The sequence below is a fragment of the Bos mutus genome, chromosome 21, assembly GCF_027580195.1.
Source record: "Bos mutus isolate GX-2022 chromosome 21, NWIPB_WYAK_1.1, whole genome shotgun sequence".
Classification (NCBI taxonomy): Eukaryota; Metazoa; Chordata; class Mammalia; order Artiodactyla; family Bovidae; genus Bos; species Bos mutus.
The window spans coordinates 28,831,013-28,854,615 of NC_091637.1; the positions used below are offsets into that span (position 1 = coordinate 28,831,013).

The 23,603-nt window shown below is 40.5% G+C and overlaps 1 protein-coding gene and 1 non-coding gene across 3 annotated transcripts in view; one reads left to right on the forward strand and one right to left on the reverse strand.

Annotated features, from left to right (window-relative positions):
• LOC102272741 (neuronal acetylcholine receptor subunit alpha-7) overlaps positions 1 to 23,603 on the reverse strand; it is a 142,237-nt gene that overhangs the window by 29,993 nt on the left and 88,641 nt on the right. Inside the window, exons 5-6 of one of the 2 annotated variants that reach the window (XM_070358498.1) lie at positions 22,910 to 22,963; positions 277 to 356 (exon numbers count right to left, since the gene is read on the reverse strand). In XM_070358498.1, coding sequence (XP_070214599.1) covers positions 277 to 356; positions 22,910 to 22,963 — 134 coding nt within the window. The remainder of the gene's footprint in view (positions 1 to 276; positions 357 to 22,909; positions 22,964 to 23,603) is intronic. The other variant, XM_005893727.2, reaches the window with a different exon arrangement.
• LOC138984546 (U6 spliceosomal RNA) lies at positions 22,315 to 22,421 on the forward strand. Its single transcript, XR_011461831.1, has one exon. It is a non-coding gene; the product is annotated as a U6 spliceosomal RNA (small nuclear RNA).

Consider the following 23,603-nt stretch of genomic DNA (forward strand, 5'->3'; position numbering starts at 1 on the left):
GACAGACAATAAGGACAGAGGGCATGTGTTGGCAAAGACAGCTTGAGCCATGATCCCAAGACCAAAAAAAAAAAAAAAAAAACCCCAGGAAGAGAGCATTGCCACATTCAGGGAATATACAGGGGCGTGGAGGAGAAGAAGGCAAAAGCAGCAGGCATGTGTGATAGCTAAGGATGCCCAGAGCACAGAGCTAGCTGCTGCCCCTGGGGGCACCACTGGGCACCCCAACCTCCTTCACACTGTCTAAATGCAGGGGACAAAGGGAGTGGTGCTTACCTGGAGGGAGGTACTGGCAGTGCCCAGAAGAATTCACTAACACATTGGTGTGGAACGTAGCATCAAACCGTTCATCAGCACTAGAAACAAGAGAAGGATCCATGAACCAAGCCAGCCAGGCAGTGGGTTCCCCATGCCCTTGGGTGGTTGTTCCCATGGTCTGAGAAGTTCTGAGAAAGGGTGTTGCTTTCAGGTGGGGCAGCTGGCAGCAGTGTGAGAGCCCCATGTGGGGCTGACCTGGAAGGTCTTCCCAGAGGACAGGGGGATGGGGCCAATGCCCTCCTCCATTTCACAGGGATGCTGATTTTTTCCATATGCATGTAAAACAAAGCTCTTAGCAAAAATGAAACCTGAAGACAACTTAGGAGGTCATTACAGATGAGACATTTCAATCTATCTACAGGAGACAAGAGTGTAGGGAGGTGGGGGAGCAAAGTGCCTCTCTATCAGCCCAGAAGAGTGGGATTTGGACCCACTGTATTCAAGGCTCTAGTTTCAGCCCCATGAATGGGTCCAAAGCTCAGACGGTGTTTGATAAATCCATCTTGAGTGACTGAGGCTGCAGGTGCCCAGGGGAGCTGGGCAGCCTTTAGGGGTACCAGGCTCCAGGACTGGTGATGACAGGTGGAGAGAACAGAATCAGGTTCAAGTTAAGATAAATGCACCCCAGCCGCACCCCTAACCATGGTCAGAACCTCCTCCAGACAGCAGTGACCAACCTGGTTAAAGAAGGCACACAAAACAGGAAGGAAAAAATAATTAAGACCCAGAGCCCTTAACCAGGTCTTTCACTTTCTGTGTTCTGACACTTTGACATCTGGGGCCTTGCTGACCCTGGAGGGACTGTCCCCATCACCCCACTGCCCCAGATTAGCCAATTCCTGGAGATAGCAAACAACTCAATCAAATGAAAACCAACTAATCCAGAGCCCACACCCCAACTAGCTCCTTTATGGAGCTCTTATCTCCTGGCCACCATCCACCCACCCTAATCACCCCAGGGGTAGACACAGACAAATAGCAACAAGCCATATGCATCAGAGCCTGCTGAAAGCATTCCAAGTTCTAGCCATGCTTACCTTGCCTCACTGCTTCCCTGTGGAAACCACAATAAAGGCTTTTGAGCACGTCTTCTCCCCAAGCCCTCTGCCTTCTGATTGACTCTGGTGCTTCCCTGTGTGGCCCTGTGTGGCGAGCAAGCCTCCTGTTTCTAGGGAACTGTGAGTATCTAATAAACTTCCTTCCTTCATTACTTCTGTGTCTGTATCTTACCATACCTGATTAAAACATATCCTTAAAATAACTGCCCTCAGTTCAGTTCAGTTTAGTCGCTCAGTCATGTCCAACTCTTCGCGACCCCATGAATTGCAGCACGCCAGGCCTCCCTGTCCATCACCAACTCCCGGGGTTCACTCAAACTCACGTCCATTGAGTCGGTGATGCCATCCAGCCATCTCATGCTCTGTCGTCCCCTTTTCCTCCCGCCGCCAATCCCTCCCAGCATCAGAGTCTTTTGCAATGAGTTAACTCTTCACATCCTGCCCTATGTGTGAATAAAAACTAAACGGCCTTAAGAAAATGTAGGCAGCCAGTCATGGTACCAGCACCATGAGTTAAATTCCCCTCCTTTTAGCAACTGGAGGACCTCTGCTATGGGCTGCCCATGTCTCCAGAGCCTCTGCAGTCTTTTCTGTCTCCAGCATTCTCTAAAGGGGAAAGTCACCATCACAAGATGTCTGAGGACAGGCTTCATTGTGACACAGTCAAGGATAGAGATAAGAAAGACCCAAGAAGAAACTGACAATGAAAGGAATGAAAAATCCTTTCATTCAAAAATAAATGAAAATCCTTTATTGAAAAGAAAATAAAAAATAAAATCCTTTCAAAAAATAAAAAAAGTAATACCCTCATAAAAATTCAAATGGATATTGCATTTAGAAAAACAGAGGGCAATATGGAAGTTAAATATGATCTATGAAATATATATTTAAAAATGGGTGGGAGGTTTGGCTGGTAAGAATCACTGAGATGAAACAGAAGACAGAAGGGATGAGGGTCTTAAAGTAAAGGCTGAGGAAATTCACTCAACATTAGTGGAGGAAACATCAGGGGAGTGGGAGGGACAGAAATCACATGGAGAAATTTTAGAGCTGAAGGAAACCCCTAAAGTATGAAGACCAAAAAAAAAAAAAAGGTGTTTTCAAGAACATTCAGGTGTTTCTTATGTATATTTTCTTGGCCATGGACTTGATCATCAGCTCCAGAAAAATGAGGGTGAACACTAAAGAAGAAGAAACAGACTTTCAGACTAAACTTAAAGATCCAGAAAAGGGATTTTCAGGATGAACTGTGTAGATCAGATACTCTTTGTGACCCCATGAATCGCAGCACGCCAGGCCTCCCTGACCATCACCAACTCCCGGAGTTCACCCAGACTCACGTCCATTGAGTCAGTGATGCCATCCAGCCATCTCATCCTCTGTCGTCCCCTTCTCCTCCTGCCCCCAATCCCTCCCAGCATCAGAGTCTTTTCCAATGAGTCAACTCTTCGCATGAGGTGGCCAAAGTACTGGAGTTTCAGCTTTAGCATCATTCCTTCCAAAGAAATCCCAGGGCTCATCTCCTTCAGAATGGACTGGTTGGATCTCCATGCAGTCCAAGGGACTCTCAAGAGTCTTCTCCAACACCACAGTTCAAAAGCATCAATTCTTGGGCACTCAGCCTTCTTCACAGTCCAACTCTCACATCCATACATGACCACAGGAAAAACCATAGCCTTGACTAGACGAACCTTTGTTGGCAAAGTAATGTCTCTGCTTTTGAATATGCTATCTAGGTTGGTCATAACTTTCCTTCCAAGGAGTAAGCGTCTTAATTTCATGGCTGCAGTCACCATCTGTAGTGATTTTGGAGCCCAGAAAAATAAAGTCTGACACTGTTTCCACTGTTTCCCCATCTATTTCCCATGACGTGGTGGGACCAGATGCCATGATCTTCGTTTTCTGAATGTTGAGCTTGAAGCCAACTTTTTCACTCTCCACTTTCACTTTCATCAAGAGGCTTTTGAGTTCCTCTTCACTTTCTGCCATAAGGGTGGTGTCATCTGCATATCTGAGGTTATTGATATTTCTCCCGGCAATCTTGATTCCAGTTTGTGAACTGTGTAGAGGGTCTAGTAAAAGGGTTGGGGGTCCAAATTATAGCAAGATATGAGGGGTCTCTGAAGAGAGTAAAGTGGATTCAGAGTAATGAACAGAAGAAACAACAAGATGGAAAACACCACAGATTTGATGAAGGACTCATTGTTTTAAAAAATCTTTAATTAAAAAACAGCACCAGAAACTTCAGGAAAAACTGTACAAGCTAGCTTTGGTTTGAAGATAAAAAATGTGATGCTGCTGAAAGGAAGGAGGAGACCAAGCTATGATAAAATGATAATCCTCCTAGATGAAGGTCACATCCACTCCCTCACTTGTACATACATTCAGGGAGAGAGGAAGAGGAAGGCTCAAGATTTAAATATTCTTTGCTTGACAGCAGCCTGTACCCAGGTGTCCTAATAAGACACCAACAGTGACTGGGTGCCAAATAGCTGAGCACGTGGGCCTTCACAAACTCACCCTGGATTTTACCCTGCTTTTTAGATCAGGGTCTCTGGAACTCCAAGATTCTGTGGAGGTGCTTCAGGTTTCTATAAGTGTTTGATTCCAAGTTTCTTTTCCTTGTGTTTCAAAATACAAATAAAAATCCAAACACACTCAAACAATTGTTTTCAAAATCTTAACTCTTCAGACACTCAATGTATTCATTAACATGGCCCGTTTGACTACTTTACTGGGGAAAGTTTAGCTTAAGACTCCTCTTGCCATGAATATTGCATGTATTTGGAACTCTTGGAAATGAGTCATCCAGTAAGATTTCAGGTTTGCAGTATTACTCTGTTAAAACAATTCACATTTGATCCTACAATTCCAGCATAGAACCTGCATCTGCCTTGACATCTCTTCCCACCTCTGTAGCAACAAAGGCAGAAAGCACAGTGTGATGCTGGCAGAGCTTTGCTTATTTTAAGCTTGGGTGTCATCCTGTCTAATTTTTATAGTTATAATAAAGACTGTGGGCAACTGTTAGTGATTAATTTTGGATGAAAAACATACACACAGCTCCTTCTTCACGGATTTGAATCAATTTAACTGAAGAGACTCTAGAGATCACAGGGCAAGTAGGTAAAAAGATAAAAATCTGTTATGATTAGCAACAGCTTACCTTTGTGACTCAGTGATTTCTGAATATGGTTCAACCAAAATAGAATACTGAGATAAATGGAACTGTACCACTGTCGTCATTATCAAAATTCATATCTTAATACTCATTGTGGAAGTTTTAGGTTCTTTCCCACAGGCAAATTGATTTTATATGTAAATTATATAAAAGTAATTCTGGTAATAATTATGTGCCAATACCACTTTATCTGTTTTCACCATTAGGGCTGGAGATAAACTTTGTTTGAAAAGGGGTCCTATGCTGAAATCTGAGTCTGAAAACAGGAAGGGGATGAAAAGTCCCTCTGAAACACGAGTAACCAAAACTATGTCAAGGACCTGAAAGGCGACACCACCAGGAATGTCCAGGACACGTGGCACCACAGCCTTTGTAGGCAGCAGACTCTGGTCACCCTGGAGGCCGGGGGGGCCCATATAACTCATTTTCTTTCTCTGTGCTGGTGTGCATATGAAACCTTCTGTATTAAAGTTTCAGGAACTGGTCAAACATTTGTATTTTTTCTTGACTATTGGAAAACAGGGTGCACCCTCAGAGCTTTTGACAACCCTGGCACATGGCTCTTCACTCCCCTCAAAAGCTCTTCTCTCTGGCTGCCGTGGTCCCCGTTCAGCTAGTGATGGATAGATGAGCTGGGCACCCCCACCGAGAGGTGCTCATGGAGAGGGAGGGTTATTTAACCCCAATATTGAAGGTGCGGGTCCTACATCATCAGTCAGAGGACTCCTGGAAGGGCTCTAAAGATGCACAGAAGGCTCAAAAGTAGAAAGGTGAGGGTGTTGCCAGCAGAAAGTGCAGTCTGGTCACACGCCTGGAGATAGACTGGACCAAGGGAGGCTTCACGAAGGTAAGGTGTGGTTGGAGCAGGGGTGAGTGAGATGCTGCCCTAGGCAGCAAGGCAAGTACTACAGGGGCTTGAGAGCAAACCATCAGTGGCTGTGCCTGCAGGACCCAAGGGCCCATCCTTACAGGAGGATTTCAAACTGTGCTTCCAGATGTCCAGCAGCACAGGCAGGCAGAGCCCAGGGGGCACAAGTGAACCCTGGTGGTCTGGGCTAAGATGGCTCCCTCCTCCTCATCCCCAGGGTGTAACACAGTGCCAGATCCGGCCCTGGGAAGTGCTCCTGGCACTGGAAGCAGAGCCCTCCAATCCCAGCTCAGTGTAGTCTCTGCTTATTTCACCTGGCAGCACCGACCCCCACCTCTGAGCAAAAACCCAGGGCCAATACACTGCTGCCAAGAGCACACTGTGGGCTCCTGAGGTGAGGACTGTCATGAATAGGGTCTCGGGCACCATCAGAACTGTTTCCCCTGAGGTCACATGGTCCTCAAAAAACAGAAAGAGGGAGAGCAGATAAGACAAAAATGATCTTAATTTTCCTAACACAAAAGAGAAATTATGATTACATGATGAGGATAGAGATGTCAGCAATGCTACAGTGGCAATTACATTGCAATATAAGCGTGAATCAGGGATTCCCTGGTGACTCAGCGGTAAAGAATCTGCCTGCAATGCAGAAGCTGCAAGAGCTGCAGGTGGCGCAAGTTTGATGCCTGGGTGGAGAAGATCCCCTGGAGGAGGATCTGGCAACCTACTCCAGTATTCTAGCCTGGACAGAGGAGCCTAGCAGGCTATGGACACAGGGGCCTGGCAGGCTACAGTCCACAGGGTCACAAAGCGCCAGACACAACTGAAGTGACTCAGCACACGGCACATACATGTGTATCAAATCAACACCTTGTACACGGTAAACATACAGTAGTTTATATATACCTTAATTATATCTCAATAAAATAATAAAGTTTAAAATATTGTAAGCAAAAAGTATGTGAAGAAAAAAGAGGAAATCCATCTATCTCAAACAACTGTCAATGGAAGGTGTCATTTATCTTAAATCTCTTAATAAAAAATAAAGCGGCCAATTACATGTTAAGACACCACTGATGCCTAGATTTCAGAGGAAAAGTATCTGTAGAGAAAAGATCAATTTTGTTTCAAAAATGACCAGTTAAGTCCTTTATCTGGGTATTTTTATTTTGCTTTATATTTTATTCTGAAGTGTTAGGACAGGTTCAAATTATAGCAATGTGGCTTGTCATATATTGTGACCAAAAAGTCTTGAGCAGAACTGAAATTTCATGGTTGTTTCTACCTTTCAGAGATCCTAGGAGGCAGAGATCTCGGCATTAGCAGGAGGCTTCTAGAAGAATTTATCAATATCTTTTCTTTAATCACCAATTTACTGTTACATGGTATATAACATGGATGTAATGATAACAATCAGATGTAACACTGCATAGATTATAACAATGTTACAATAGTGTTATAAATAATATAACATAATAATGGATGCTTGCTCCTTGGAAGAAAAGCTATGACAAACCTAGATAACATATTAAAAAGCAGAGATACTACTTTGTGGACAAAGGTCCATATAGTCAAAGCTATGGTTTTTCCAGTAGTCATGTATGGATGTGAGAGTTGGACCATAAAGAAGCCTGAGCACCAAAGAATTGATGCTTTTGAACTGTGGTGCTGGAGAAGACTCTTGAGAGCCTGTTGGACTGCAAGGAGATCAAACCAGTCAATCCTAAAAGAAATCAACCCTGAATATTCATTGGAAGGACTGATGCTGAAACTGAAGCTCCAATACTTTGGCCATCTGATGTAAAGAGTCGACTCAATGGAAAAGACCCTGATGCTGGGAAAGATTGAAAGCAGGAGGACAAGGGGATGACAGAGGACTAGATGGTTGGATGGCATCACCAACTCAATGGACATGAGTTTTAGCAAGCTCCAGGAGATGGTGAAGGATGGGGAAGCCTGGCGTGCTGCAGTCCATGGGGTAGCAAAGAGCCGGACACAACTGAGCAACAAATAACAGCGTTATAAATATGGGATAAATGTTACCATGGAATATGTCAAGTTTCTGGGTTCCCAATTTTGTTTCTTGATTAACAAAGGACTATTTCTGATCCAGGACAACATCATTTTAATCACTACAACAGTATGGAAACATTGGTATTTGGCAGGCTAAATCCTCCAACTTTGTCCTTTGTTAAAAATTATCTTACCTATCCCTTGGCCCTTTATTCATGTCCAATTCCATGAAGACTGAGTGGAGACTTCAGTTGGAATCATATAAAATTTACAGACTAGTTTGGGAGATTTTGACATCTTTATGGTATTGAGTTTTCCCAGAAATAAATATATAACTCATCGTTTATTTTGGTCTTAGATTTTTCAGTTGACATTTTTTAATACCTGCAGATATTAGAAATAAGATGTTTAATTACATTTTCTAAATGTTGCAAGAGTAAAGATATACATTCATATTTTCATACTTGTATCCAAAATATTTTGTCTAGACAGTCTCTAAGAGTTCTTCATGTAAAAAAGTTATAGAGTCTGAATGATGATAATCTAGTTTGTTGTTGTTTAGTCGTCAAGTCTTGTCTGACTCTCCGTGACCCCATGGACTGTAGCCCACCAGACTCTTCTGTCCATGGGATTTCCCAGGCAAGAATACTGGAGTGAGTTGCCATTCCCTTCTCCAGGGGATCTTCCCAACCCAGGAATTGAACTTTTGTCTCCTGCATTGCAGGTGAATTCTTTATCACTGTAACATATTCCTTTCTAATTCTCAATGTTTTGTTCTTTTACTTTTCTTATTTAAATTCATGCCATTATTAAGATATTTTTAAGTGATCTTTATTCTGCCTGCTTGCTGCTAAGTTGCTTCAGTCGTGTCCAACTCTGTGCGACCCCATGGACTGCAGCCTACCAGGCTCCTCCGTCCATGGGATTTTCCAGGCAAGAGTACTGGAGTGGGTTGCCATTGCCTTCTCCGGATCTTTATTCTAGACCAGCCAAAACTATGAAGACAGTAAAGTTCAATGGCTTCCAGGAGTTGGAGGGAGAAAGGGATGAACAGGAAGAGCACAGAAGATTTTTAAGGCAGTGAAACTATTCTGTATGCTACTATAATGCTGGATACATGTCATTATACCTTTGTACACACCCATACAATGTACAACATAAAGAGTGAGCCCTAGGGTAAACCATGTACTTTGGATGTATATTGCTGATCCTGTTCACACTGTCCACATTGTTCGCTGAACCCAGGGTAGGTGAGGCACAAGCTAAGAGGCTGGAAGAAGACTTGAGGATCTGTAGGAAATGCAGACACATTTATTCTCTTCTGGCAACAGCCATAGCATAACCTAATACAACACCACCTCTCTCCTGGCTGACACAGCAGCCATGGCAGTAGACAACGCTATATTCTCTCCTCTTGTGGCTGACCCAACGGACAGCCAGGACGCAGCAGTAATGCTGCCACTTTCCAGGTGGAGTTCACATATCCCTACAGCACAAAGGAGCTCGTGACCAAGCAAGTACCTGCTTGTGATGGGCATGTGCACTGGTATAAGTGACCTCAGCTGATACACAGTCATTATTTACAAGATGTGGGGCCAGAGAGCCTGAACATGCCATCTTGGCTAATTTGCTCTGTCCCCACAGGGTGATAATTATTTGTCAGTGTTGGCTCATCAACTGCAACAAATAAACATTGTTGTTCAGTCACTAAGTCACGCCTGACTCTTTGCAATCCCATGGACTGCAGCACACCAGGCTTCCCTGTCCTTCAGTATCTTTTGGATTTGCCCAAACTCATGCTCATTAAGTCAGTGATGTCATTCAACCATCTCATCCCGTTGCCCGCTTCTTCTCTTGCCCTCAATCTTTCCCAGAATCAGGGTCTTTTCTGATGAGCCAGTTCTTTGCATCAGGTGGCCAAAATATTGGAGTTTCAGCTTCAGCATCAGTTCTTCCAATGAACATTCAGGGCTGATTTCCTGTAGGATTGAGTGGTTGGATCTTCTTACTGTCTAAGGGGCTGTTACGAGTCTTCTCCAGCAACACAGTTTGATAGCATAAATTCTTTGCTGCTCAGCCTTCTTTATGGTCTACCTCTCACATCCATACATGACTACTGGAAAAACCCACAGATTTGACTAGATGGACCTTTGTCAGAAAAGTGACGTCTCTGCTTCTTAATACACCACTCTGGTGGGGGTGTTCATAATGGGGTAGGCATTGCATGTGTGGGGGGAGGGGTATATGGGAACTCTGTGAACCTTCTCAATTATGGTGGGGATGTAAAACTAAAGTATATTTTAAAGAAATAAATAGATTCAATTATGTTAACTATTTTTTCTATTTTCTCTAGAATCAGCTTATATTTTTCTAGAAAAAATAAATCCTGGCTAAATTTCCAAATTTATTGCCATAAAGTTGTCCATAATATTCTATTCTAAAAATGCCATCTATGGTTATAGACTTCTTTTATATCTAATAAACATTTATTTGTATCTTCTTTACTTTCTTGATAATTATTCCCTGAGGTATGTTCATTTTACTGGTTCTTTTTAAAACCAATTTATTCCTTCTTGATTTCTATCTTATTTTTCTCATTTAATAAGTCTGTACTCTTTTCTTTATTCTTCTTTTTATTTATATAATATTTTCTAAGTTCTTGTGATTGATATTAATAATTAATTCAAATTTTGCTTTTAAAACCTTGTGGATCACAACTAACTGTGGGAAATTCTTAAAGAGATGGGAATACCAGACCGTCTTACCTGCCTCCTGAGAAACCTGTATGTAGGTCAAGAAGCAACAGTTAGAACCAGACATGGAACAATGGATTGGTTCCAACTTGGGAAAGGAGTACATCAGGCTGCATATTGTCACCTTGTTTATTTAACTTACATGCAGAGTAGATCATGTGAAATGCCGGACTGGATGAAGCACAAGCTAGAATCAAGACTGCTGGGGGAAATAACAATAACCTCAGATATGCAGATGACACCACCCTTATGGCAGAAAATGAAGAGGAATTAAAGAGCCTCTTGATGAAAGTGAAAGCAGAGAGTGAAAAAGCTGGCTTAAAACTCAACATTCAAACAATGTAGATCGTGGCATCCGGTCCTATCACTTTATGGTAAATGGGGAAACAATGGAAACAGCGACAGACTTTATTTTCTTCGGCTCCAAAATCACTGCAGATGGTAACTGCAGCCATGAAATTAAAAGACGCTTGCTCCTTCGAAGAAAAGCTATGACCAACCCAGACAGCATATTAAAAAGCAGAGACATTACTTTGCTGACAAAGGTCCATCCAGTCAAAGCTATGGTTTTTCCAGTAGTTACGTACGGATATGAGAGTTGGCCCATAAAGAAAGCTGAGTACCTAAGAATTGATGCTTTTGGACTGTGGTGTTCGAGAAGACTCTTGAAAGGTCCTTGGACTGCAAAGCAATCAGACCAGTTAATCCTAAAGGAAATCAATCCTGAATTTATTGGAAGGACTGATGCTAAAGCTGAAGCTCCAATTTTGGCCACCTGATAAAAAGATCACACTTATTAGAAAAGACCCTGATGCTTGAAGGCAGGAGGAGAGGGGGACGATAGAGTATAAGATGGTTGGATGGCAACACCGACTCGATGGACATGAGTTTGAGCAAGCTCAGGGAGTTGGTGATGGGACAGGGATGCCTGGCGTGCTACAGTCCATGGGGTCACAAGGAGTTGGACAAGACCGAGTGACTGAACTGAACTGTCTAATGTAAGCATTTAAAGCTATGGATTTCTCCTTACATATATATACACACGCTCTCACACATTCACACCCACTAAAGTTTTTTTTTTTTATTCACATTTGGGTATTTAGTTCTCTAGATATATATTTTCAGTAGATTGAGGACATATCTCTATCTGTGTCTATCTATATCCATTTCTCTACATTAGATGAGGCTTGTTAACTGTGGAATTCTATTGATACACACTTTTTTCCCTTCTTGAACTATCAAGTACTAAAAAAGTACACTAAAATCTTCTATCATAATTATGGATTTATCTACCAATTTTTCATTTGTATCAAAGTAATTTTATTAGGTGTATACATGTGAAATTTGTTATATATTTTTAGAAATTTCATTACTTGAACTTTAACCTTAATTGTACCTCTTTTCTTATAGCAAGTGTGCATGCATATGAGTGTGTGTGTGTGTATGTGTGTGTTTTCCTGTTGTAAACATAGTCATTTAATTTTATCTTGTTCCTGTTGATCAAATACATCTTTTCCTTTTTTTTTTTTTTTTGGCCTCTTGTATACTTACACTTTATTTCCATCCAAATAACGTATAGCTGGATTTTTAAATATATATATAGATAGATATAGACAGATCGATGTGTGGTGGCTAAGTTGCTTCAGCTGTGTCTGACTCTTTGTGACCTCATTGACGTAGCCTTCCAGGCTCCTCTGTTCGTGGGATTTTCCAGGCAAGAATACTGGAGTGGATTGCCATTTACCACAGCAGATATTCCAGACCCAGGGGTTGAACCCAAGTGTGTTATGCCTCTTTCTTTGGCAGGCGGGTTCTTTACCACTACTGCCACCTAAGAAGCCTCTGATAGATAGCTGATAGACAGACAGTTGGGGAATCTCTTTTTAACTAACTGACAATCCTCTCTCTTGTCTCTTAAAATGCTTGGTTTTATTCTTACTCTTTAATTTTGCCCTCTTTATTTCTTTCTCTTTGATTGCACTTGCCTTGTTTCTTTAGGCTTCTCATATTTTCTTTATTCTTTCCCTACTAGCTTCTCATCTGTCTGGAAATTAAAAAAATATTCTTATGCTTCTGATAGTTATTCTTATGCTTTTTATCCCTTTAAAATGAACATTTATTGCTCTTTTCTAATTACAGAAAAAAAGCATATTCACAAAAAAGGAAAACGGAAAGCACTTGGTAGGTACAAAATAATTAATGAAATTATTTAAGGAATTAAAATTAAAATTACCCATAATTTTGTAATTCAGAGGTAACCTCTTTACCATTTTTTTCTGAACTTTTTCTGTGGATGTGGATACACTTGAATGTAATGCAGATGCATACCACATGCATACACACAGATATTTTAAACAAAATTTTGGACCTTACATACAATGATCTAGAATTTGGGTTTTTTCCCCCACCTTAGCAATGTATCACAGATAGTTTTGATTCTTACATTTTTAACTTGTATATCTTACTCAAAGCTGGTAACTCTATGCTCTGCTAGAGCAACTTATATCCAACTAAGTGGTTTACTTCCAAGTACCATCCACACAGTGCTTTATTATTCTCAGCATTTTAATCTCACGTTGTTTTTACCCCCAGCCTCAAGTTCACTGTTAATATTACATATGCTCAAACTTGTTTATATTTACCTGAATTTTTAACTGTATTTCTTCTCAGACCCTGTTCCTACATTTATACTCTGATAGTTTCATTAAGGCAGTTTACCTCTTCATGGCAACAATAATTCTTGAGTCCTTCTTTTCCTGAAAATGTCCTGATTTTGCCCCTCATGCAAAGAATGTTTAGCAGGTACAGAATTCTAGGTCGGCAATTATTTTCCATCAAACTTTAATGTTACTCTTATCTTTTTCTGCTTCTGACTGTTGCCTCTAAAAGGCCTGCAGTCAGTCTAATCTTCATGCTTTTGTAACAAACTATCTTTTGTTCTTTGCGTGTTTCCAGCATCTCTTAGCTTCCTGCATTCTGCAGGCTTTAGTAAAATTGTCTAGGTGCCCATTCTTGTTATTTATCTTTCCTCAGACTTCTTATATCTCCTGAAACTGAGGATTTATGTTGTTCATCAATATTATTAAATTCTCGGCCATTCTTTTCGAACATGGCTTCTGGAGAAAAAAATAGTATCATATTTCACTGGAAAACCCATCCTCTACAAGCACACAGCTCTGAGCTGGCTACCTGAGGTCTGGGACTACATCTGAGATCTTTGGAAGCTCTTTATAAGCTGGCAGGCAGGGGAGAGATGTATAAATTATGTGTTGCCTGGGAGTGATTTCACTGCTGTTGATTTGATTTCCTGTGCCCTCTAAATAAACACATTTTATGTCCACTTACAATTCATCTCAACCTTTACTTCATATACATTTGTCCTGGTTTGACTTTTCCTTTAATTGGATCTAACATCTGCCTGGTTCCCTGTTTTATGGGTAAAATTAATTCTTTAGCATGTGTCCATTTTTTACATATCTGTATATGGGTCACAATTTTATCTTTACACTGAAAAATCATCTCCTAACACTTCTCCCATGTTCTATTATTTCCTTCTACAATACCAGCCACTGCACGTGGGAGCACCTTCGTGCATGACACTCATGACAGGAACTCATAAGCCCTGTCTCAGGGTCAATAAGTGTGGAGTCACTCGTGAGTGGGGTTCATGTATCCACAAATATTGCTTTCTGCCAGACCTCAGACATACTGTGCTGTTATTTTGATGACTCTTCCTATTTTTGACTTATTTGAAAAATAGGAATAATAACAGTACCCTTCTCAGAAATGTTGTAAACATATGTAAAATATTTGCAGGACCTGGTACAGAGAAGCACCTGAGAAGCATGAGATATTCCCACAACTGTTCACTATTCTTTTATATTTCCCATATGAAAATATGATTTCATATTTTACCGCCTATGATTCAACCCAGGAAATTGCTTCTACTCTTTTGACTGTCTCATCTGACACTCAATACTTCTACCAAGATTTCAATTTTTAAAAAAATTTCAAAAAAAAATTTCATTGGCGTGTCATTGATTTATAATGTGTACAGCACCCTGATTCAGTTATACACACATATATGTATAAGTATATGGGAGTGTATGTGTGTGTATATATATACTAGCTTCCTGGGTGGCTCAGTGGTAAAGAATCCACCTGCAAATATAACAGATACAGGAGATGCAGGTTTGATCCCTGAATCAGGAAGATCTCCTGGAGGAGGAAATGGATCCAGTAATGTTGCCTGGAAGATTCCATAGACAGAGGAGCCTGGAGGGCTATAGCCCATGGGGTCACAAAGAGTTGGACATTACTGAGCACGTGCACATACATACATACATATATTCTTTTTAAGATTCCTTTCCCTTGTAGGTTATTACAAAATATTGAGAATACTTCCCTGTGCTATACAGTAGGTCCCTGTTGTTTATCTAGCTTATATACATTAGTGTATGTTAATCCCAAACTCCTAATTTATCCCTCCTCCACCTTTCTCCTTTGATAACTGTAAGTTTTTTTCACATTAATGAGTTTATTTCTGATTTGTAGATAAATTGAGTTTTTTATTGTAACGTCTATAATTTTCATCTCTTATTAATTTTAAGTGATTTTTTTCAAAGCAGCTATTCAAAGAGTGTTTTTTTTTCTTGCATTTTCAATTCTTGTACTTGATTATTTAAACATTATTTATTGTTTCTATTATCTAAAATTCAGAACCAGATATGCAGTTTGTTGTATCTGCTGATATTTGCTCCAAGAGAGCTGCTGTTTTTTTTTGTAAGCTTAATTTTCAACTCATCTATTTGTGCATGTCTGTCTGCCTTTGAGTTCCATTGCTATCTATATGTCTTCAACCCTGACGGTCTTTGCAACATTTGCTGTAAAATCTAATGAAGGCCTATGCAAAGAGCTTAGGAGATACAAATGCAGCCACAGTGTTGGTGGAAACAAAGGACAGGTGGGGGAAGAGCAGAGCCCTGTGGCTGTCCCCTCACAGCTTTCCAGCCCCCACTCTGGGACACCAACCACTGGAGTTTGTGCTATTTGTCAGGTGGCAGAAAACTCAAGGCTCAAACACCGGTGCACCACCATGGAGCTTGGACAGCACATATCTTGCCTTCCAGATGCCACAGACTGGAATGAATCTTCAGTCTCCAAGCCCCTGGTTGTGACATGGAACTTGCCCTCACATAGCCAGAAACAGGTTAGCTTCCTGTTCACCTTCCTATACTGAGAAGGAGATACTCCTCTGGCCCCCTTCTCAGAGAAGGCAGTGCTTCAAAGGCAGTACCTGCTCAGTCCCGGCCAACCGCGTCTGAGAGGGCAGGGCCCAGGTCTCACCCCTGCCTCCCTAGTTTTTGTGTAGTGTTAGTTGCTCAGTCATATCTGACTCTTTGCGACCCTAGGGACTGTAGCCCACCAGGCTTCTCTGTCCTTGGGATTCTCCAGGCAAGAATACTGGAGTGGGTTGCAATTTCCTTCTCCAGGGATCTTCCTTCCCGACTTAGGGATCAAACATGGGTTTTCTGCATCACAGGCAGATTCTTTACCGTTTGAGCTGCGAGGAAGCTCCCTACAGGGAAGCTTCCTCCCTAGGAGAGCCTTTTTGTGACCTGGGACACAGGAGTGCTCCCTGAGCTCCCAGGGCTACATGTGGGGAAAGCACTGGCCTCTGCCCTCCTGGGCTGCCCAGAGCCCCTGCAGTTCCTCTAACACAGAGGTGGGGCAGCCTACTTTACGAATGTGAATGAGGCCATGAAGTAAGTGAATTCTCCATTTCTAAGCTGTGTAACCTGTGACACCCTTTCTTTCTAGGGCCATGAAACCAAGGGAGCAAGAGAAAGCTAGCCACCTCCGCCAGGGAAGGGAGAGCTTCTGCCGCTGGTGCCCTTGGTTACTGTGCACACAAGGACTGTGCATCAGGTGTGGACATTCTCAGGAGTGAAGGTGACCAGAAAATACAGAGGGAAAGGCGCTGACTGTGCACTCTGCCCGCCTGGGCTCGTGGCCTCTGAGCAGGCATGTAGGTCACCATGAAAACCTCCCACCTAACTGGATCCACCAAGTCCCTGCCTGAAGTTCCTCAGTAATTGGCTGAAAAGTGGCCAGACTAATTTTTTAAGGGAGTTTTTCCTTTAGGTGAAGAATATAAAGAAATTAATCAACAATAATCTGAATAAATATGAAATCTAAATAAACTAAGCATATGTTTTTGAAAAACGCCACTTGCTATGACAAGATAAATAAAATCTAAAAATGAAAACACAGAAACATTGTTTTTACTTTCAAGAAGTTAATCTAAAGATGTCCTGCCTAAAGTTATACTAAATATTTCCACCAAAAAACTGAAGCAAGAAGGTTAATAATGAAAAATAAAAACTTGGTTTAGATTAAGTAGAACATATCATCAGGGACCTAATTTGCTTATAAGTAAACCAGGCTGGTATAATGTATTTGGAAAGAAATTTCATAAAATGGAACAAGAGGATTTAAGAACCTTAAAAAGCCCATGTTTCATCTGGAAAAATATATATGATTAAAATAAATACAGTCACAAATATGTTTATTATCATTTCTGAAAAAACAAAAATTAGAGCTTAGACTTTCAGTTATGGATAGAATAGACAATTACTTATTTGCATGGACTGAACTGCCCCCTCCCCAAATTCATATGTTGCTGGAGTCCTAACCCCCAGTATGACTATATTTGGAAATAGAACCTTTAAGGAGGTAATTAAGGCCAAGTGCAGTCATAGGAATGGAGTCCTAATCCAATAGGACTGGTAGCCTTATAAGAATAGGCTAAATTAGTATTCATCGCCTCTCTCTTCTCTTCCATACGAGGACACAATGAGAAGCCAGACAGGGAGGTTTCTCCTGGAAAAGAACTGGCTGGCTATTGATCTTGGATTTCCAGCCTCCAGAACTGGGAAAAATAAAAGTCTCCATTTTTATGTATTCATTACAGTCACTTAAGAGTTTTGTGGAACAACAACAGTTCCATAAAATATATATATTTATCTATATATAGATAAATAAGAAATAAAGTGCAATGGTCTGGGTATTCTGCCCCAAATAAACACCTACTTTGGGGGAAAAAAGCCCAGAGTGTGATATTTTGTTATCAGTGTTTTACAGCACTATTACTTCCATTAACTATGCCTAAAACTCCTAACATAATATATAAACACACATAAGGCACTGTGAACGTGCAGAGAAGAAAGCAGAAGGACTGACACGAGGACCCTGGGCTTCCATTTATCTCATATTCCAAACTGAGTCCTGGAGAAGCATCAAAAGTGTAGACAGAAACAACGAAAACATCTTAAGAAAAGCCAAATGACCAGGAAACAGCAACCAGAGAGACAGAAAACAAAATAATAAAAGTCCCACCTCAGCTAAACACCAAAGGAGAAACTCACGTTCTACCACCAACCCCATCAACTGTGGACTCTAGGCTGCCAACCAAATTACATATTCGAAGAAAATGTTATTACAACAAGCAAGATTTACAATATTATTTCCAGATAAACCAGACTTTAGACGAAAGAAAATTACAAAGGGCAGATAATAAATCTACATACTGATTAAAAATTCCATCTACCAAGAAGACACAGCAATCATACACTCTTTCCCAAACAAACAAGCTGAAAAATATAGGAACCAAAACCAGAAAGAAGTTTTAAAAAACGAAAGAGACAAATCCACATTCTTCAACACTCCTCCTCAATACTTGATAAGAGGACAACTAGGAAAGTCATAGAACACACACCATCACCATCACCAAATAGGACCCAACTGACAGAAAACACTTCCCCAACACAGCAAAACAATGTTTTCAAGTCCCCATGGAACATATGCTAGACAGATCACAACTTGTGCCATAAAATCCTCAACAAATTTAAATGAATTTAAACCATACAGAATGTGTGATTTGTGTCTGCAATGGAATCAAATTAAAAACAAGTAAAAAAAAAAAGGAGATAAGAGGAGAATTTCCAAACACTCGGAATATAAACACCATTAAAAAAAAATAATCTGAGTCAAAAACAAATGCTACAGAGAACTCAAAAGATAAACTGAACTGAAGAAAATAACATACCAAAATTTGTGAAGCACAGGTAAAGAACAGAGAGGGAGATTTGTTGTCGTTCAGTCACTAAGCCATTTATGATTCTTTGTGACCTCACGAACTGCAGCATGCCAGGCTTCCCTGTCCTTCACCATCTTCCAGAGTTTGCTCAGACTCAAGCCCATGGAGTCAGTGATGTCACCGAACCATCTGATCCTCTGTTGTCCCCTTTGCTTCTTGCTCTCAATCTTTCCTAGCATCAGGGTCTTTTCCAATGAGCTGGCTCTCTGCATCAGGTGGCCAAAGTATTGGAGCTGCAGCTTCAGCATCAGACCTTCCAATGAATAGTCAAGGTTGATTTCCTTTAGGATTGACTGGTTTGATCTCCTTGCTGTCCAAGGGACTCTCAAGAGTATTCTCCAGTACCACAGTTCAAAAGCATCAATTCTTTGGTGCTCAGGCTTCTTTATGGTCCAACTCTCACATCCGTACATGACTACTGGAAAAACCATAGCTTTGACTCTACTGTCCTTTGTTGGCAAAATGATGTCTCTGTTTTTTAATATGCTGTCTCGGTTTGTCATAGCTTTTCTTCCAAAGAGCGAATGTCTTTTAATTTCGTAGCTGCCGTCTGCAGTGATTTTGGAGTCCAAGAAAATAAAATCTTTCACTGTTTCCACTTTCCCCTCCATCTATTTGCCAAGGAGTGATGGGATCGGATGCCATGATCTTCGTTTTTTGAATGCTGAGTTTTAAGCCAGCTTTTTCATTCTCCTCTTTCATCTTCATCAAGAGGCTCTTTACCTCCTCTTCATTTTCTGCCTTTATTATAGTATCATCTGCATATCTGTTGTTGTTGGTATTTCTCCTGGCAATCTTGATTCCAGTTTGTGCTTCATCCAGCCTGGCATTTCACACGAACTCTGCATGTAAGTTAAATAAGCAGGGTGACAAAATACAACCTTGACGTTCTCCTTTCCCAATTTTGAACCAGTCGGCTGTTACATGTCTGGTTCTAACTGCTGCTTCTTGACCTGCATACAGATTTTTCAGGAGGCAGATAAGGTGGTCTGGTATTCCTATCTCTTTAAGAATTTTCCAGTTTGTTATGATCCACACAGTCAAAGCTTTTTGGCGTAGTCAATGAAGCAGAAGTAGATTTTTTTTTAAATTTACTTTTCTTAGAGCTTCTTCTGTGATCTAGCAGATGTTGGCATTTTGATTTCTGGTTCCTCTGCCTTTTCTAAATCCAACTTGTACATCTGGAAGTTCTGAGTTCATCTATTGTTGAAGTCTAGCTTGAAGGATTTTGAGTATTACCTTGCTAGCATGTGAAATGAATACAATTCTGAGGTAGTTTTAACATTCTTTGGCATTGCCCTTCCTGGGATCAGAATGAAAACTGACCTTTTACAGTGCTGTGGCCACTGCTGAGTTTTCCAAATTTGCTGGCATATTGAATGAAGTACTTTAACAGCATCATCTTTTAGGGTTAGAAATAGCTCAGCTAGAATTCCATCACCTTCACTAGCTTTGTTCATAGTAATACCTCCTAGGGACCACTTGACTTCACATTCCAGGATGTCTGGCTCTAGGTGAGTGACCACACCATCATGGTTATCTGGGTCATTAAGACCTTTTTGTACAGTTCTTCTGAGTATTCGTGCTACCTCTTCTTAATATCTTCTGCTTCTGTTATGTCCTTGCTATTTCTGTCCCTTAGAGTGCCCATCTTTGCATGAAGTGTTCCCTTGGTATCTCTAATTTTCTTGAAGAGATCTCTAGTCTTTCCCATTCTACTGTTCTCCTCTATTTCTCTGCATGGTTCACGTAAGAAGGCTTTCTTATCTCTCCTTGCTATTCTCTGGAACTCTGCATTCAGTTGGGTCTATCTTTCCTTTTATCCTTTGCTTTTCACTTCTTTTCTCAGCTATTTGTAAGGCCTCCTCAGACAACCACTTTGCCTTCTTGCATTTCTTTTCCTTGGGCATGGTTTTAGTCATCACCTCCTGTACAATGACATGAACCTCCATCCATAGTTCTTCAGGAACTCCAACTCCCAGATTTAGTCCCTTGAATCTATTTGTCATCTTCACTGTATAATCATAAGAGATTTGATTTAGGTCATAAATGAATTGCCTAGTGGTTTTCCCTACTTTCTTCAATTTGAGCCTGTAGTTTGCAGTAAGGAGTTGATGACCTGAGCCACAGTAAGCTCTAGGTCTTTTCTTTGCTGACTGTATAGAGCTTTTCCATCTTTGGCTGCAAAGAATACAATCAATCTGATTTTGGTATTGACCAGAGAGGGAAATGTATAGTAGTAAGCGCTTATACTAGAAGAAATCTCATTTCTGTAACTCCATGCTCACTCTTCAAGTAACAAGAAAGGAGAAGCAAAAAATAAACCTATAAAAGTAGAGAGAATGAAATAATAAATATAGGAAGAAAAATCAATGAAAGTAAGAAAATAAAAACAATAGGGAAAATCAATGAAACAAAAATCTACTTATTTGAAAAGATCAATTAAACGGACAAGCCAACATCAGGAATGAATTTGAGTATATTACTACAAGCCCTATACACATCAAAAAATGACAAGGGAATGTTGCAAACAACTCTTCACATATGCATTTCACATTTTAAATGAAAACCAATTCCTTGGAAAAGCACAACCTACTAAATCTTAAATGAGAGAAAATAAACTGAACAGTCACAAAATTATTAAACAAACTGAATTAATAATTTAAAAATTCCTGAAAAGAATTTACTAGGTCCTGATAATTTCACTAGAAAATTGTACTGAACAATTAAGAAGGATTAATACCAGTTCTATAACTCTCTAACAGAAAGTAGAGGATGAGAGAATATCTATCTACTCATTTTAAGAAGCTAATATTGTTTTGAAAACAAAACCACAAAGATGATACTGAAAAAATAATAAGAAAAAAGCTAGAAATGTATACATTCCCTCATAAACATACATAAAAATCCTTAACAAGAAATAAGCAAATACAATTCAACAGCATATATAAAGAATTATACACATAACCAAGTGGGGTTTATTCCATGATTGCAAGGCTGGTTGAGCATTTCAAAACTGATCACGGAATCAACCATGTGTGTGTTATGTTAGTCGCTCAGTTGTGTCCAACTCTGCAACACCATTGACTGTAGCCTGCCAGGCTAAACAATAAACAATAAAAAGCACATGCTTATATCAACTGAAAAAAAAAAAAAAAAGGGTCTGATAATATTTAACATTCTTGCAGAATGAAAACTGTCAGAAAACTGGAATTAGAGAGGGATTTCCTCAGCCTGATAAAGAACATCTACCAAAAAAAAAAAAAGAAAGAGAAACACAACTAGTATAATGGTAAAAAGACTGAGTGCCTTCCCTCTAAGATCTTGAGCTAGGCAGAGATATCTGCTTTCAACAGTCTTATTCAAAATAATACTAAAGTCCTCACCAGGAGAGCAGAGGAAATAAAGGCATACAGACTAGAAAGAACAAAACTGTCTTATTTGCAGTTAACAAGATGATAGAAATCATTTACATGATTATGTGGACAGCCCCAAGAAATCTCTAACAGCAACAACAAAACCCCACAAGTCCAAAAACTAATACATGAGTGGAGCAAAGTGAGAAGATACAAGATCAATATTAAAAAAAGAATTGTGAAAGAGGGTTCGAGATGGTGGCATAGGATGATTCTGAACTCATCTCCTTCCACAGACACAACAGATCCACAACTACATATGGGATAATTTCCTCATAAAGGGCCCTGAAACCTGGATGACCAGCACCTCTACAACAAAGGGTACAAGGACAGCATTGAGATAGTGAGGACACACACAGAGATGTCTCACCAAGAAAGAAAAAAATCACACCCTGGCTGCAGTGATCCACAATTGAGAAGGATCACAAAGGTCCTGATCTTTTCTCTGAGGAGTAAGGGACTCAAGTTCCATATCATGTACCTTGACCCCTAGATCCTGCACAGGAGAGATGAGTCCCCCAAACACCTGATTTTAAAAACCAAAAGAGAGTGCTCACTCTGGCAGCACATATATTAAAACTGCAACAATACAAAGAAGATTAGCACGGTCCCTGAACAAGGATGATGCACAAATTTGTGAAGCATTCCTTATTTTTTGGCTTATTTACAAAACAGAAACATACTCGTAGACGTAGAAAACAATTTTATGGCTACCAAACAGGGAGGGAAGGGATAAATTAGGATTTGGGGATTTACATATACATACTACTATATATAAAATAAACACAAGAAACTACTATATAGCAAAGGGAATGATACTCAATATCTTGTAATAACCTTTAGTGGAAAATAATCCGAAAAAGAATATATATATATATATATATATATATATATATATATATACACACACACACATATCTAAATCACTTTGCTATACACCTGGAATTAACACAACACAATAAATCAACTACAGTTCAATTTTTTAAAAAAGCTGAAAGGGAATGCATCTAGGAAAACCACAGAAGTGAGAGAATAGAAGACTTTCTCTTAAAGAGCCCACATGCAGACTCACCCAACTCCAAAACCAGCATGAAAAGACCAGATTAAAAAGCATATGTACTGCAGGTCAAGGGAAATCACTTACCAAGCTTGAAGCATCACCAGAGAGGCAGGAACCAGTTCAGATGCTCCCAGGGGCCTAGGAGACATTGGCAGGAACCATTTTTGCCATTTCAGAGTACCTCGCTAATTAGCAGGCACCATTTTGAAAGTCTCCAAGTTAATAGCACCAGTGAATGTGTCCCGCTGAGAGTTTCATCCACTCCTGCACATCAGCCAAGTGACAGCCTCGCTTACCAGTGGTGCAGCCCTTGCAGGAAGGTCTCAAAGCCAGTCTGGAGGGTGTGCCTCATCCACCAGCACATCACGGCACCCGTGGCTATATCCCTCAGCCGTCTGGGGGGTCAGCCCAGCTCACTAGCCCACCACAGAAGCAGCTATGTCCCCACAAGAAAGTGGGGTGCATGCAGCCCACATAGAGGACACCTGAATGCCTGGCTCTAGTGGCCAGGCAGAAATGCACCTCTGAGCCCCACAGGGCATTTCGTAAATAAGGTCACTCCTTCAAGACTGGGACGGATGGCTGATTCACCTAATAACACAGAAATAAACACAGAGAATGAAGAAAACTGAGACAGAAGAATATGCTCCAATGGGAAGAATAAGACAACATCTCAAAAATAACTAAATAAAGTGGAAATAAACACTCTATCTGATAAAGAGTTAATAGTGCTGGTTTTATAGATGATCACCAAACTCAGGAAATAAATGGATGGACA